Genomic DNA, 14,582 nt, shown 5'->3' with positions numbered 1-14,582 from the left:
CAGCTCTCCGAGCCCCAGGAAACACCCAGCTAATCTCACGCTACAGGACTCTGTCACCATTCAGGAACATCGCGTCTGATATCTATCCTCAATACTCATCAGAAATTTAAAAAATTGACTGAGGGTGATCTGCAACCAGGGAGACTGGTCTGTCAATTACGATTGTTAGGGGCAGCACGGCGGCGCAGTGGTTAGCACTGCTGCCTCACGGCGCCGAGGACCTTGATTTAATCCTGGCCCCGGGTTACTGTCCATGTGGGGTTTTCACATTCTCCCCGTGTCTGCATGGGTCTCACCCCCACAACCTAAAGATGTGCAGGATAAGTGGATTGGCCACATTAATTGTCCCTTAATTGGAAAAAAAAGAATTGGGTACTTTAAATTTTTATTTTTTTTAATTATTGTTGTTCAGACTATGAACCACCTATGTTTCAGCTCCTCGATAACAAAGGCCTAAAGAACACCATGCTCTCTATTACAATCAACTGTACCTCAACTGCTGTACATGACCATTGACTTTAACATGGTCCTTCTCAAAGATATCTTAAGACTCTTTAAGTCTTAATAGATTATGACCTATTTATTTACATCATCTACGTAAATTCTCTTTGTTAGCCCAGTGTTTTATTTTGATCCCATCAGTTGGAGTGCATCTTCTGCTTAATCCAGCACTGTTTCTACATTCTATCTCAGTGGCAGGAAATGGTCAACATCCTTGAGTCATCTCTTTGCACTGAGGCACAAGATGACCCTGTACCGATAGCCAGCATCTCAGACTCTGCACTAGCTTACTGTTCCTCCCAAAATCTGACTTTGGGTTAAAACAAGCTGGATTGGATGGATCTGGTATTATGCTCAGAGAAACCCATCTCAATCATGCCTTGTCCTACCATCAACTGCTCATTGTTTCTGGGATATTAGGGATCTGAATGGAAACAGCCCAATGGGTGAAAAGCCCGCTAACAGAGTTCCTTCAGACTTATTCTCACGCCTGTACAGTCCAGAATTAGAGACACCTCTTCATAAAGTGCACCCTCCAGGCTCAGTAGCTACTATTACAATGCTTAGAGTCATAGGGGTCTACAGCACAGAAAAGGCCCTTTGACCATTGTGCCTGCACCGGTCACAAAAAAACTCCTAACTATTCTAGTCCCATTTTCCAGCATTTGACCAATAGCCTTGTATGCCTTGGCATTGCAAGTGTACATCTAAGTACTTCTTAGATGTTAGGAGTGTCTCTGCCTCCACCAACCTTTCAGGCAGCGGGTTCTAGCCCACCCCCACATTCCCTCTAAATGTCCTGCCCCTTACCTTAAATCTATGCCCCCTGCTTATTGATCTCTTGACAAAGGGGGAAAGTTTCTTGGTGTCTACACTATCTATCTCCCTCATACGTTTATACATCTCAATCATGTCCCCCCTCAGGCTCCTCTGCTCCCAGGAAAACAACCCCAGTCAATCCAATCTCTCTCCAGCCCAGACAGCACACTGGTAAATCTCTTCTGCACCCTTTCCAATGCTATCACATTCTTCCTATAATGTGGATTCCAGAACTGCACACAATACAATAGCTGTGGCCTAACCAACATTTTATGCAGTTCCAGCATAACCTCCCTGCTCTTATGCCCAGGCTAATAAAGGCAAGTATACCATATTCTTTCTTAACCACTTTTTCAACGTGCCCTGCTGTGTGCACACCAAGGTCCCTCTGATCCTCGGTGCTTCCCAGGTTCCTGCCATTTATCATGTATTCCCTTGCCTTGTTTGTCCTGCCCAAGTGCATCACCTCACACATATCCGGATTGAATTCCATTTGCTACTGAGGAGCCCAACTGACCAGCATGTCTATATCCTCCTATAATCTAAGGCTATCATCTTCACTATTGTCCACCCCACCAATTTTCGTATCATCCGCGAACTTACTGATCAATCCTCCTACATTCATATCTCAATCATTTATATAAACCACAAACAGCAAAGGCCCCAACACTGATCCCTACGGGACCCCACTGGACACAGGCCTCCTGTCAGAAAAATACCCCTCGACCATCATCCTCTGCTTCCTGCCACTCAGGCAATTCTGGATCCTATTTGCCAAACTTCCTTGGATCCCATGGGCCTTACCTTTGCCATCAGTCTCCCATGTGGAACGTATCAAAAACCTTGCTGAAGTCCAAGTAGACTATGTCAAATGCATTTCCCTCATCTACACATCTGGTCACCTCTTCGAGGACCTCTTCGAAAACTCTTCAATCAAGTTGGTCAGACATGACCTCCCCTTAACAAAACCATGCTTCCTCATGCGCCAGGCTTAGCCTGATTCAATTTAAGGTGCTACATAGAGCACACATAACGGGAGCAAGATTGAGCAGGTTCTTTGGAGTGGAGGACAAATGTGGGAGGTGTGGCGGGAGCCCGGCAAACCACGCACATATGTTTTGGGCGTGCCCGGCACTGGAAGGGTATTGGAAGGGAGTGACGGGAGTGATTTCGCGGGTGGTGAAGGCCCGGGTCAAACCAGGCTGGGGGTTAGCTCTATTTGGAGTTGCGGAAGAGCCGGGAGTGCAGGAGGCGAAAGAGGCCGACGTTGTGGCCTTTGCGTCCCTAGTAGCCCGGCGCAGGATCCTACTCATGTGGAAGGAGGCGAAACCCCCCGGACTGGAGGCCTGGGTAAATGATATGGCGGGGTTCATTAAACTGGAGCAGATAAAGTTTGCCCTGAGAGGATCGGCTCAAGGGTTCACCAGGCGGTGGCAGCCATTTCTCGACTACCTAGGGGAACGTTAGGGGGAAGACAGATGACCAGCAGCAGCAACCCAGGGGGAGGGAGGGGGGGGGGTTTAGTTTAGTTTAGGTCAAAGATAAAGGGGTTTTGTTACTTGTGTATTGTTAAAAATTTCTGTATTGTTATTGTTGCGTTTGCTTTGTAAGAGGGGAAAAATTGTTGTTTGGGAAAAAAATTTCAATAAAACATATTTTTTAAAAAAACCATGCTGACTGTTCTTGATTAATCCCTGCCTCTCCAAATGCAGATTAATTCTGACTCTCTGAATTGCTTGCAATAGTTTCTCCACCACTGACTGGCCTGTAGTTTCCTGGTTTATCCCTTCCTCCCTTCTTAAATAATGGTACCACATTGATTATCCTCCAATCATCTGGCACGTCTCCTGTGGCCAGAGAGGTATTGAAAATTATTTTCACCACCCCTGCTGGTGGTGGAAATAATGGGCAGCATGGTAGCGTAGTGGTTAGCATAATGGCTTCACAGCGCCAGGGTCCCAGATTCGAATCCCGGCTTGGGTCACTGTCTGTGCGGAGTCTGCACGTTCTCCCTGTGGCTGCGTGGGTTTCCTCCGGAAGCTCCAGTTTCCTCCCACAGTCCAAAGATATGCAGGAGTAGGTGGATTGGCTATGCTAAATTGCCCTTAGCATCCAAAAAAGGTAAAGTGCGGTTACAGGGATAGGGTGGAAGTATGGGGATAGAGTGGAGGTGTGGACTTAGGTAGGGTGCTCTTATCAAGGGCCTCCTTCTGCACAAATTCTGTGTTCTGTGAGTTCTGCTATTTCCTTACTTGCCTCACTCAACAGCCTGGGATACATTTCATCCAGCCCTGGATATTTATCTACTTTTAAGCCCTCCCGACTACTCAGAACTTCCTCTCTGTCCATGTTAATCTCTTTAATTTTATCACAATCCTTTCCCTGATTTCTATACCTACATTGTCCCTCTCACAAGTGAACACTGTCACAAAGTATTCATTTAGAGTCCTACCTACATCCTCCGGCTCCACACACAAATTCCCACTGTGGTCCTTAATGGGGGCTAATCTTTCCCTAGTTACCCTTTTACCCTTTATGTACTTGTAAAACAACTTTGGATTTTCCTTTATTTTACCTGCCAGTATCCTTTCATTTCCCCTTTTGCTCTCCTAATTCCTTTTTAAGCTGCCTCTTGCACATTCTATACGCTCCAGGACTTCTGCTGTTTTGAGCTCTTGATATCTGCTGTAGGCGTCCCTTTTTCTCCTCATCCAATGCTATATATCCCTCAATATCCAGGGTTCACTGGATTTGTTGGGCCCACCCTTTTTCTTGATTGGAACATGTTGACTCTGCACTCTCCCTATTTCCTTCTTGAATGCGTGGCACTGTTTGGTTAAGGAAACAGCTGCAAATCGCATCACTACCCTCTGGAACATATTTACGCATAGAACTGCCATACCCCCAGCCCATAATGAATTGCAGATTTCAAAATGCTCCAAGCATTGCTGAGGTTTGTCTGAGCTTCACTTTTTCCAGAGTTTCTACTCTCAAAAGACATTGGGCAGGATTCTCTCAACCCGGGGCCGAGCTGGAGAAACGAGCTGGAGACCTGCCACAAATCGCACCGCGCCGCCATGACACCGGGACGCGATTCTCCGCACATCGGAGAATCAGCACCATTGGTGCAGCCGTGGTCGGCGCGGCGCCGGTCGGAGGCAACTCCACGTGGCCCCTCCGCCGATTCTCGGCCCGGGGCCGTAACCAAAAACCCAAGTCCCACCGGTGCCGTCCACGTGTGGTCTTACCCGGCGGGACCTCGGCGTGGAAGGGTAAGGGGGTGTAAGGGGGTGGCCGTGGTTTTGGGGGGGGGGGGTCCTCCGCTGTGGCCTGGCCCGCGATCGGGGCCCACTGATCGGCGGGCCAGTCTTGCGCTGGGGTCCTCCTTTCTTCCGCGCCGGCCTCTTTAGCCCTACGCCATGTTGCGTCAGGGTCGACGCGGAGAAGGGAGCCACTGCGCATGCGCGGATCCCGTGGCGCCCAGTTGATGCCAGGATCAGCAGCTGGAGCGGCGTGGATTGCTCCCTGTGCTGCCCCCCCCCCCCCCCCCCCCCCCCCCCCCCGTAGTGGCCAGAATTGCTGATCCTGAGGCCATGTTGACTCCGTCGAGAAACGCGACGGCGTTTACAACGGCGTCAACACAGCCTCAGGATCAGAGGATCCCGCCCATTGTTAGAAGGTAAGAACCCAGAACCCATCAACTGCTGGCTCGTCAACTGATGAAGAGTCTGCTGAAGAATCATCCAGATCCAAAACTCGGTTCTCTCGCCACAGATTTTGTCAGACACACTGAGAATTTCCAGCATTTTCAGTTTTTGTTTTAGCTCCCCACTACCTCTTAAAGACAACAACATATGGCTGGCAATATTATAGCCTTATTCAACTTCATTTGACACTCTCAGGAGATATCAAATTCAACACACACGGCAGATGTGCAAGAGTATTGTTTTTATAAATACTGATGTAATTCATCAAAAGTCCGAAGTATTATATTGCATCGGGCAAAACGTATGTTTGAAATAAGAGCTTTGTAGCATTTGCAGCATATTAGAATCTATCATGAACAAAGGCTTAAATGTTTTGGTTTTGTGGGCTTGTTTTCTAATTCTTTGTCTTTGGTTAGCGGCTGTTTATTATTTTGCTATTCAGTCTCATCGAGATGAATCTTTTGCTGCACGGTAGCTTGGGGCAGCACAGTAGCACAGTGGTTAGCACTATGGCTTCACAGAGCCAGGGTCCCAGGTTTGATTCCCGGCTTGGGTCACTGTCTCTGTGGAGTTTGCACTTTCTCCCCGTGTCTGCGGGGTTCGCTCCGGGTGCTCCGCTTTCCTCCCACAGTCCAAAATGTGCAGGTTAGGTGGATTGGCCATGATAAATTGCCCTTAGTGTACAAAAAGGTTGGGTGGGGTTACGGGGATAGGGTGGAGGTGTGGGCTTAGGTAGGGCGCTCTTTCCAAGGCCGGTGCAGACTCGATGGGCCGAATGGCCTCCTTCTGCATTGTAAATTCTATGATTCTATGATACTTGTGACAATAAAGATTATTATTATTTCATAGGGCAGCATGATGGCGCAGTAGTTAGCATTGTTGCCTCACGGTGCTGAGGTCCCAGGTTCGATCCCGGCTCTGGATCACTGTCCGTGTGGAGTTTGCACATTCGCCCCGTGTTTGCGTGGGTTTCGCCCGCACAACCCAAAGGTGTGCAGGGTAGGTGATTTGGTCACGCTAAATCTCCCCTTAATTGGAAAAAATGAATTGGGTACTCTAAATTTATTTTAAAAAGACGCATCTTTTATTTCTTTACTTGTTCCATTTCCACTCCCTTTGCTCCAATTTAATCTCTCCTGTTTTATACCTAAACACAGACCATCTGTCCTATTACTATCTGGGTGAGGCACTCAGCACATGGTGAATATCTGAGTGACAGGCTCTGAGCTCGGTGCTCTGAGCTGGCTGCTGCTGGAATGGGCGGGCACTGTAGTGTCCCCTGTTTTTATAGTGCGTGTGCTCTCACTGGTGATTGGCTGCGATGTTGGTTGGTCCTACTGCATGTCCATCAGTGTGTGTTTGATTGCACCATAATATGCTGATCTAAATATCATGACATGGACAGCATGGGGTTAGATACAGAGTAAAGCTCCCTCTACACTGTCACCATCAAACACTCCCAGGACAGGTGCATCACGGGGTTAGATACAGAGTAAAGCTCCCTCTACACTGTCCCCATCAAACACTCCCAGGACAGATACAGCACCGGGTTAGATACAGAGTAAAGCTCCCTCTACACTGTCCCCAACAAACACTCCCAGGACAGGTACAGCATGGGGTTAGATACAGGGTAAAGCTCCCTCTACACTGTCCCCATCAAACACCACCAAACAGGTATAGCATGGGATTAGAAACAGAGTAAAACTCCCTCTACACTGCCCCCATTAAACACTCCCAGGACAGGTACAGCACTGGGTTAGATACAGAATAAAGCTCCCTCTACTCTGTCCCATTCAAACACTCCCAGGACAGGTACAGCAAGGGGTTAGATATAGAGTAAAGCTCCCTCTACACTGTCCCCATCAAACACTCGCAGGAGAGGTACAGCAAGAGGTTAGATATAGAGTTGGATTCAATTTTGTTTGTTGTCACGTGTACCGAGGTACAGTGAAAAGTATTTTTCTGTGAGCAGCTCAACAAATCATTAAGTACATGAAAAAAAAGGAAATAAAAGAAAATACATATTACGTTAACACAAGGTCTACGATGTAACTACATAAACACTGATATCGGGTGAAGCATACAGGGGTGTAGTGTTAATCAGCTCTGTCCATAAGAGGGTTGTTTAGGAGTCTGGTAACTCCCTCTACACTGTAAAGCTCCCTCTATACTGTCCCATTCAAACACTCCCAGGACAAGTGCAGCACGGTGTTAGATACAGAGTAAAGCTCCTCTCTACACTATCCCCATCAAACACTCCCAGGACAGGTACAGCACGGGGTTAGATACAGAGTAAAGCTCCCTCTACACTATCCTCGTCAAACACTCGCAGGACAGGTACAGCATGGGGTTAGATACAGAGTAAAGCTCCCTCTACACTATCCCCATCAAACACTGGCAGGACAGGTACAGCACGGGGTTAGATACAGGGTAAAGCTCCCTCTATAACCAGTGAGCCTTACTTCTGTTGTGGGCAAAATCTTGGAAAGGTTTATAAGAGATAGGATGTATAATCATCTGGAAAGGAATAATTTGATTAGAGATAGTCAACACGGTTTTGTGACTATCCAAAATGAATCACCTCACACTTTTCTGCATTAAACTCCATTTGCCTCCTCTCAGCCCAGCGCTGCAGCTTATCTATGTCCCTCTGTAACTTGTAACATCCTTCCGCACTGTCCACAACTCCACCAACTTTAGTGTCATCTGCAAATTTACTCACCCATCCTTCTACGCCCTCCTCCAGGTCATTTATAAAAATGACAAACAGCAGTGGGCCCAAAACAGATCCTTGTGGTACACCACTAGTAACTAGACTCCAGCCTGAACATTTCCCATCAACCACCACCCTTTGTCTTCTTCCAGCTAGCCAATTTCTGATCCAAACTGATCCAAATCCAGGTCGTGCCTCACAAACCTTCTTGAGTTCTTTGAGAAGGTGACCAAACAGGTGGATGAGGGTAAAGCAGTTGATGTGGTGTATATGGATTTCAGTAAAGCGTTTGATAAAGTTCCCCAAGGTAGGCTACTGCAGAAAATACAGAGGCATGGGATTCAGGGTGATTTAGCAGTTTGGATCAGAAATTGGCTAGCTGGAAGAAGACAAAGGGTGGTGGTTGATGGGAAATGTTCAGGCTGGAGTCCAGTTACTAGTGGTGTACCACAAGGATATGTTTTGGGCCCACTGCTGTTTGTCATTTTTATAAATGACCTGGAGGAGGGCGTAGAAGGATGGATGAGTAAATTTGCAGATGACACTAAAGTCGGTGGAGTTGTGGACAGTGCGGAAGGATGTTACAAGTTACAGAGGGACATAGATAAGCTGCAGCGCTGGGCTGAGAGGAGGCAAATGGAGTTTAATGCAGAAAAGTGTGAGGTGATTCATTTTGGAAGGAATAACAGGAAGACAGAGTACTGGGCTAATGGTAAGATGTTTGGCAGTGTGGATGAGCAGAGAGATCTCGGTGTCCATGTACATAGATCCCTGAAAGTTGCCATCCAGGTTGAGAGGGTTGTTAAGAAGCGTACGGTGTGTTAGCTTTTATTGGTAGAGGGATTGAGTTTCGGAGCCAAGAGGTCATGTGCAGCTGTACAAAACTCTGGCGTGGCCGCATTTGGAGTATTGCGTGCAATTCTGGTCGCCGCATTATAGGAAGGATGTGGAAGCATTGGAAAGGGTGCAGAGGAGATTTACCAGACTGTTGCCTGGTATGGAGGGGAGATCTTATGAGGAAAGGCTGAGGGACTTGAGGCTGTTTTCGTTAGAGAGAAGGTTAAGAGGTGACTTAATTGATGCATACAAGATGATCAGAGGATTGGATAGGGTGGACAGTGAGAGCCTTTTTCCTCGGATGGTGTTGTCTAGCACGAGGGGACATAACTTTAAATTGAGGGGAGATAGATATAAGACAGATGTCAGAGGTAGGTTCTTTACTCAGAGAGTAGTAAGGGCGTGGAATGCCCTGCCTGCAACAGTAGTGGACTCGCCAACACTAAGGGCATTCAAATGGTCATTGGATAGACATATGGACAATAAGGGAATAGTGTAGATGGGCTTTAGAGTGGTTTCACAGGTCGGCGCAACATCGAGGGCCGAAGGGCCTGCGCTGTAATGTTCTATGTTCCCTTTTTTTATTTCTGTAACCCTCCTCCCTTTCACTTGCTGAAGATCTATTACGTCTCCAATTTTTCCCAGTTCTAATGAAAGGTTATCACCCTGAAAGGTTAACTCTGTTTCTGCCCCACAGATGCTGCCTGACCTGCCAAGCATATCCAGCATTTTCAATTTTTCCTTCAGATTTCCACTCTCCGCAGTACTTTGTGTAGCCACCTGAGTTGGCCACTTCCCGACTTAAAATGGAGAACCGCAAAGGCTGAAGGGAAATTCAGCCAACACAGGCAAAGACTAGCAAATACAGAAATCATGTATATTGGACCTGCAAAACAACCAGACAGCACCGAAACCAGCAGCCATCTGCATAGTAATGTAGCAGTCAGCTACATAGTAATGTGCGATCCCCAGGCACAATGGCAACAGTTAAGGTAAATAAAGCCAAGCCAGACTCCTCGGCGCCAGCAGGAGCCAAGACAAAGGAACATTTAGGGACCGCCCAGTGGTCAGGGAACCGCTCCAGCATTGGAGAAATCGATCCAAGTGATCGGAAAGTAGTCCAATCACTTGGAACCAGGTACGGGGTCCGTCCCGAAGGGCAGGAAGCCCCTGGGGACTATAAAGTAAGGCCCCCAAGTTCAAAGCGTCCTTATTTGGCAGGGTCACTCAGCAACTTGAACCAACCCTTGACAGTGACCTGCCTCGCTGCCGCCAACCAAGTAAGTCTCAAGTCAACGCTCGCTACGAGATAGGCGCTCCTAGCTACCAGTCCAAACCAGCTTTTGAATCCTGCAGACTCAGGGCCTGTACGAAAGGCCATTTGTTCCCCTGACCTGGTGGGCCAGTCCGAAGCTAAGTATAGGCCTTTTAGTGATAGGAATAGCCTAGAAAGTAGAGTTTATGCATGAGTAGCGATTTACTGTGTATAATAAATGTGTTTTGATTTGAATCTTACTAATTGGTGTGTTGAGTTATTGATCATTACTTGAACTTGAACATCGTGGTGGTATCATAAAGATACCTGGCGACTCTAGAGCAAAGGTTAAACAAACAGAGCAAATTACGATTTAAGAGCCAACCAAAAGTTAGCAACATTTGCTTTTGTATTAGTTTTTAATTCACTGCCACTTCTCTTCCAGGAATGCCCACCTTAAAGTAAGTTCTACTCTTCCCTCCACAGGATTTCCCTTTGTCTCTTTTACTTTGTTCACCTTCATTGCTATTTTCCTTCTCATGTTTGATCGGGTATGTACCAAAACCCGTTTTTACAACCACATTTCTTTGCTCAGCAACTGTCTGGCTCCAACACGTGTCATGTGGATTCCAAGGTGTTTCAGATCCATACACGATTAAAGATATTTGGCATTCCTCAAACCGCTGTTCTTGCTGCATCCTGAGATCCATAATCAATGCCATGCACTGCCACATAAATGCTGTGCACTGTGATCATTGATTCTTGATCTTGCATTGTATTTGTTGCAACAGGAAGCCCCAGTCTACAGAGTCCACAGCAGCATTCAATTCCCCAGTAAATGCCTTAGTGTCAGGGAGGAGCCAGTCAAAGCAGTGAGGCAGGGAGGAGGGAGCAGAAGAGAGCAAGACAGTGCCAGGTGAACTGGGATGGAATGGGTGAATGGCATAAACTGGAGTGAACAGAGATTCAGGGTGAACTGGAATAAGTGAACTGGGAGATGCATTTAAATGTTCCAGTTGGAATTGAGAAGGTAGGCAATTCAGAAATAATATTAAACAATTTATTAATCAATGTAGCAAGAGAACAAATATAGATCCACAATATCCCCAATCTTTCTGCAATAAATGAGGGGAAATCTCTGCATTTATTGATACAAACTTCCACAATTTTCCCATGAACTCCAAAATGTATCCCAGACATTGAAGAGTCACTCCCTGAGAAAGCAACACTGCTCCAAGCTCACAGTAAGGAGCGTATTTAACATTTTAGAGATGGGTGTTCAGTAATGCATCCAAGCAGGACTATAGGGTTTGATTTTAACTCCATCTGCCCAGTGGAAATCAGAGGCAGAGTCAGCATGTAAATTAATCAGGGGCGTCATTCTCCGACCCCCCAGCGGGTCGGAGAATGGCCGTTGGCCGCCGTGAATCCCGCCCCCGCCGGTTGCCGAAGTCTCCGGTACCGGATATTCAGCGGGGGCGGGAATCGGGCCGCGCCGGTTGGCGGGCCCCCCCGCTGGATTCTCCGGCCCGATAAATTGCCTGTCGTAAATTAGAGTACCTATTTATCGGCGGGACAAGGCGGCGTGGGCGGGCTCCGGGGTCCTGGGGGGGGCGCGGGGCGATCTGACCCCGGGGGGTGCCCCCACGGTGGCCTGGCCCGCGATCGGGGCCCACCGATCCTCGGGCGGGCCTGTGCCGTGGGGGCACTCTTTCCCTTCCGCCTCCGCCACAGTCTCCACCATGGCGGAGGCGGAAGAGACTCCCTCCACTGCGCATGCGCGGGAAACTGTCAGCGGCCGCTGACGCTCCCGCGCATGCGCCGCCCCGATATGTCATTTCCGCGCCAGCTGGCGGGGCAACAAAGGCCGTTTCCGCCAGCTGGCGGGGCGGAAATCCCTCCGGCGTCGGCCTAGCCCCTCAATGTTGGGGCTCGACCCCCAAAGATGCGGAGCATTCCGCACCTTTGGGGCGGCGCGATGCCCGTCTGATTGGCGCCGTTCTGGGCGCCAGTCGGCGGACATCGCGCCGTTTGGGGAGAATTTCGCCCCAGGTGACTTGCCTGCCAATGTCTAGCCTGGATCCTGTTGTTTTCCATTTAATCTGCTTTTTAGAACAGAAAACAAAGGCACCCGCCTGGTGTAGGCAAGGCCATATTTTAAATAACCAGACCAAAGTTTATGAAGTTATCAGGCCCTGAATATTTTAACTCTGAACTAATTGAGAAAGTTGCAGGAATCTAACTGAAGCCTGTAGTTTACTGGCAGACACCAGTTGGCTGTTAAAACACCCCACCTCCTGCCCTACCACCCTATGTTCCCATGCATTTCCCTTCAGTGTACCACCAGTCATAGGGAGTACTAATGAGTGTATGAAATATATTTTTTTGATGATAGTCCTTAATGTGCTTACCTGGATTTGGGTAGATAGGAGTGCTCTCAAACAACACGGTGGTGCCACCATTGCAGAGTGGGCCATAGACCACGTAACTGTGCCCTGTAACCCAGCCAATATCTGCCATACAGCCGTGAATATCACCTTCTTGATAATCAAAGACGTACTGAAAAATAACATTTGTACGTTTATATCTTACATGTCAGAACCTCGAACAGCAACAATATTACAGTACTTAAAAATTCACCTTACAGATGACAAGCAACACTCAGGCCTTGAAGAAATACCCTGGGATAATGATTTATAAACAGTGAAAGCATACGTATGGAACCTTCCTTCTGAGTGGGTGAAAATATCTATTAAACAAAGTGAGCAAGAAAGTTCATTGGGTGAGGGAGTGGGAAAAATGCGAGCGCATCAGGAGGCTGGCTCCAACCCGCCAACCTCCACATTTAACTGCAGTGTGTAGGGCAACATGCAAATAACACCCTCAGGAGAGGGAGGGATTCGATTTCTGCATATGATCAGTTGCAGTGATGTTAACACAAGCTTTGGAGTGTAAATTTGGCTACGCGAGGTTCCTGGGCTTCCTGGACTTGTAGGGAAAAGAAGACGCGAAGAAAGTGGGAATTAAAGGGGCTGAAGTCATGACAGGGAGATATGCCAACCAATACTGAATATTCGGAGCTGATTTTGTTTCTGTTGCTTGTGGAAAATGGTTTATTCACAGTACTTGTGCTGAGAGGTTACGCTAGACATTTTGGAGGTTAATTTACACAATGTAGGTGCCGTCTATGCTTGGGATGATTGGACGTTTGATTTGGAGCTCTGATGTTGCTTATACACTGTTACTTTGAAACTCAGTCGAGGACAGGAGTACCAGCAGCAGGAACACTGGCAGCAACAGGAGATGCATCAGGAACACCAACTGCACTTGGTGCAACAGGGTCTGTACCAGCAACAGCCTGCTGCTCACAGATCTGCAGCTGCACAGGAAAGAGGGGGCAGGGAGATGCCGCTGCAAGAAGACTAACAAAGAAAAGTACAACACAGGAACAGGCCCTTCGGCCCTCCAAGCCTGTGCCGACCATGCTGCCCACCTAAACTAAAATCTTCTATACTTCCAGGGTCCGTATCTCTCTATTCCCATCCTATTCATGTATTTGTCAAGATGCCCCTTAAACGTCACTATTGTCCCTGCTTCCACCACCTCCTCCAGCAGCGAGTTCCAGGCACCCACTACCCTCTGTGTAAAAACTTGCCTCGTACATCTACTCTAAACCTTGCCCCTCGCACCTTAAACCTATGCCCCTTGGTAATTGACCCCTCTACCCTGGGACAAAGTCTCTGACTATCCACTCTGTCTATGCCCCTCATAATTTAGCAGACTTCTATCAGACCTCAACCTCTGCCGTTTTAGTGAGAACAAACCGAGTTTATTCAACCTCTATACCCAGCACTCAGGATCTTTAAACAGAGGATACACTTCCTTGACCGGTTGGGAGCACCAATGTCTCAGGAGGCTCAGAGTGTCAGACGATGGTAGACATTAACAGCTTTCTGGAACAAGTCCTGCTGCCACCTGGACCTGGTGGATCTGCTCTTCTTGTGGGTGTCAAAGTTACCACTGCCCTCACTAGTTTTGCTTCTGGGTCCTTCCAGGGCTCACCTGGAGATATCTGCAGGTTCACAGTTGGTGGCACAAAAATGCATAAAACGGTTACTGATTACTTATTTGCCAGAAGTGGCACTTATGTCAACTTCATCTGCAATAATGCCTGCCAGATTTAGCAGACAATCATGTTTATGATTGACAGATTTCCCACAGCTGAGTCATTGTTGGCTGTCCCTCAATTTGAGGATGACTTTTACTGAAGATTGTGAGTTTCTGTCATGGATCTTCGTGTGACTTCAGAGGCATGAGGTAAAGTTGCCAAAAGGGTGGGAGCTCCTGGCAGAAGGGGGGGGGGGACATAACACCAAGTTGGGAGGAAGGAGGGAGAGGGTAACGGCAAGGGGAGGAGAGGCATGGTGAGGAAGCCCACAGAGGTACAGGGAAAGGGGGACAGGAAGGACAGATGGGCTCGGGGGGAGGGATCAGCGAATCGGGATGGGGATAGAATGCTGGTCGCAACAAGTCGCAGATGGAGGTGGCTGGAACAAAGAAGGCAACTACGGCCATCTTGGATGGCCCCCAAACAAAGGGAAGCCCTGGAGCAGGGACCCGGCCACGAGGTAAGTATGGCTCACCCTGCACGAGGTGGGGTACAGAAAGCCCCCATTAGAATAGTCACCTGGAACGTCAGGGGACATATGCCCCGGTGAAAAGATCCAGAGTCTTTGCCCCACCTGAAAAG

The 14,582-nt window shown here is 48.1% G+C and overlaps 1 protein-coding gene across 1 annotated transcript in view; it reads right to left on the bottom strand.

Moving 5' to 3' along the window:
* Window positions 1-14,582, bottom strand: part of LOC140420575 (acetyl-coenzyme A synthetase 2-like, mitochondrial) — a 147,016-nt gene that overhangs the window by 89,499 nt on the left and 42,935 nt on the right. The window contains exon 6 of the mRNA XM_072504575.1: window positions 12,244-12,391. Within this exon, the coding sequence (XP_072360676.1) occupies window positions 12,244-12,391 (148 nt within the window). The remainder of the gene's footprint in view (window positions 1-12,243; window positions 12,392-14,582) is intronic.

The sequence above is a fragment of the Scyliorhinus torazame genome, chromosome 1, assembly GCF_047496885.1.
Source record: "Scyliorhinus torazame isolate Kashiwa2021f chromosome 1, sScyTor2.1, whole genome shotgun sequence".
Taxonomy (NCBI): domain Eukaryota; kingdom Metazoa; phylum Chordata; class Chondrichthyes; order Carcharhiniformes; family Scyliorhinidae; genus Scyliorhinus; species Scyliorhinus torazame.
This window is presented reverse-complemented; position numbering and strand designations above follow the sequence as displayed.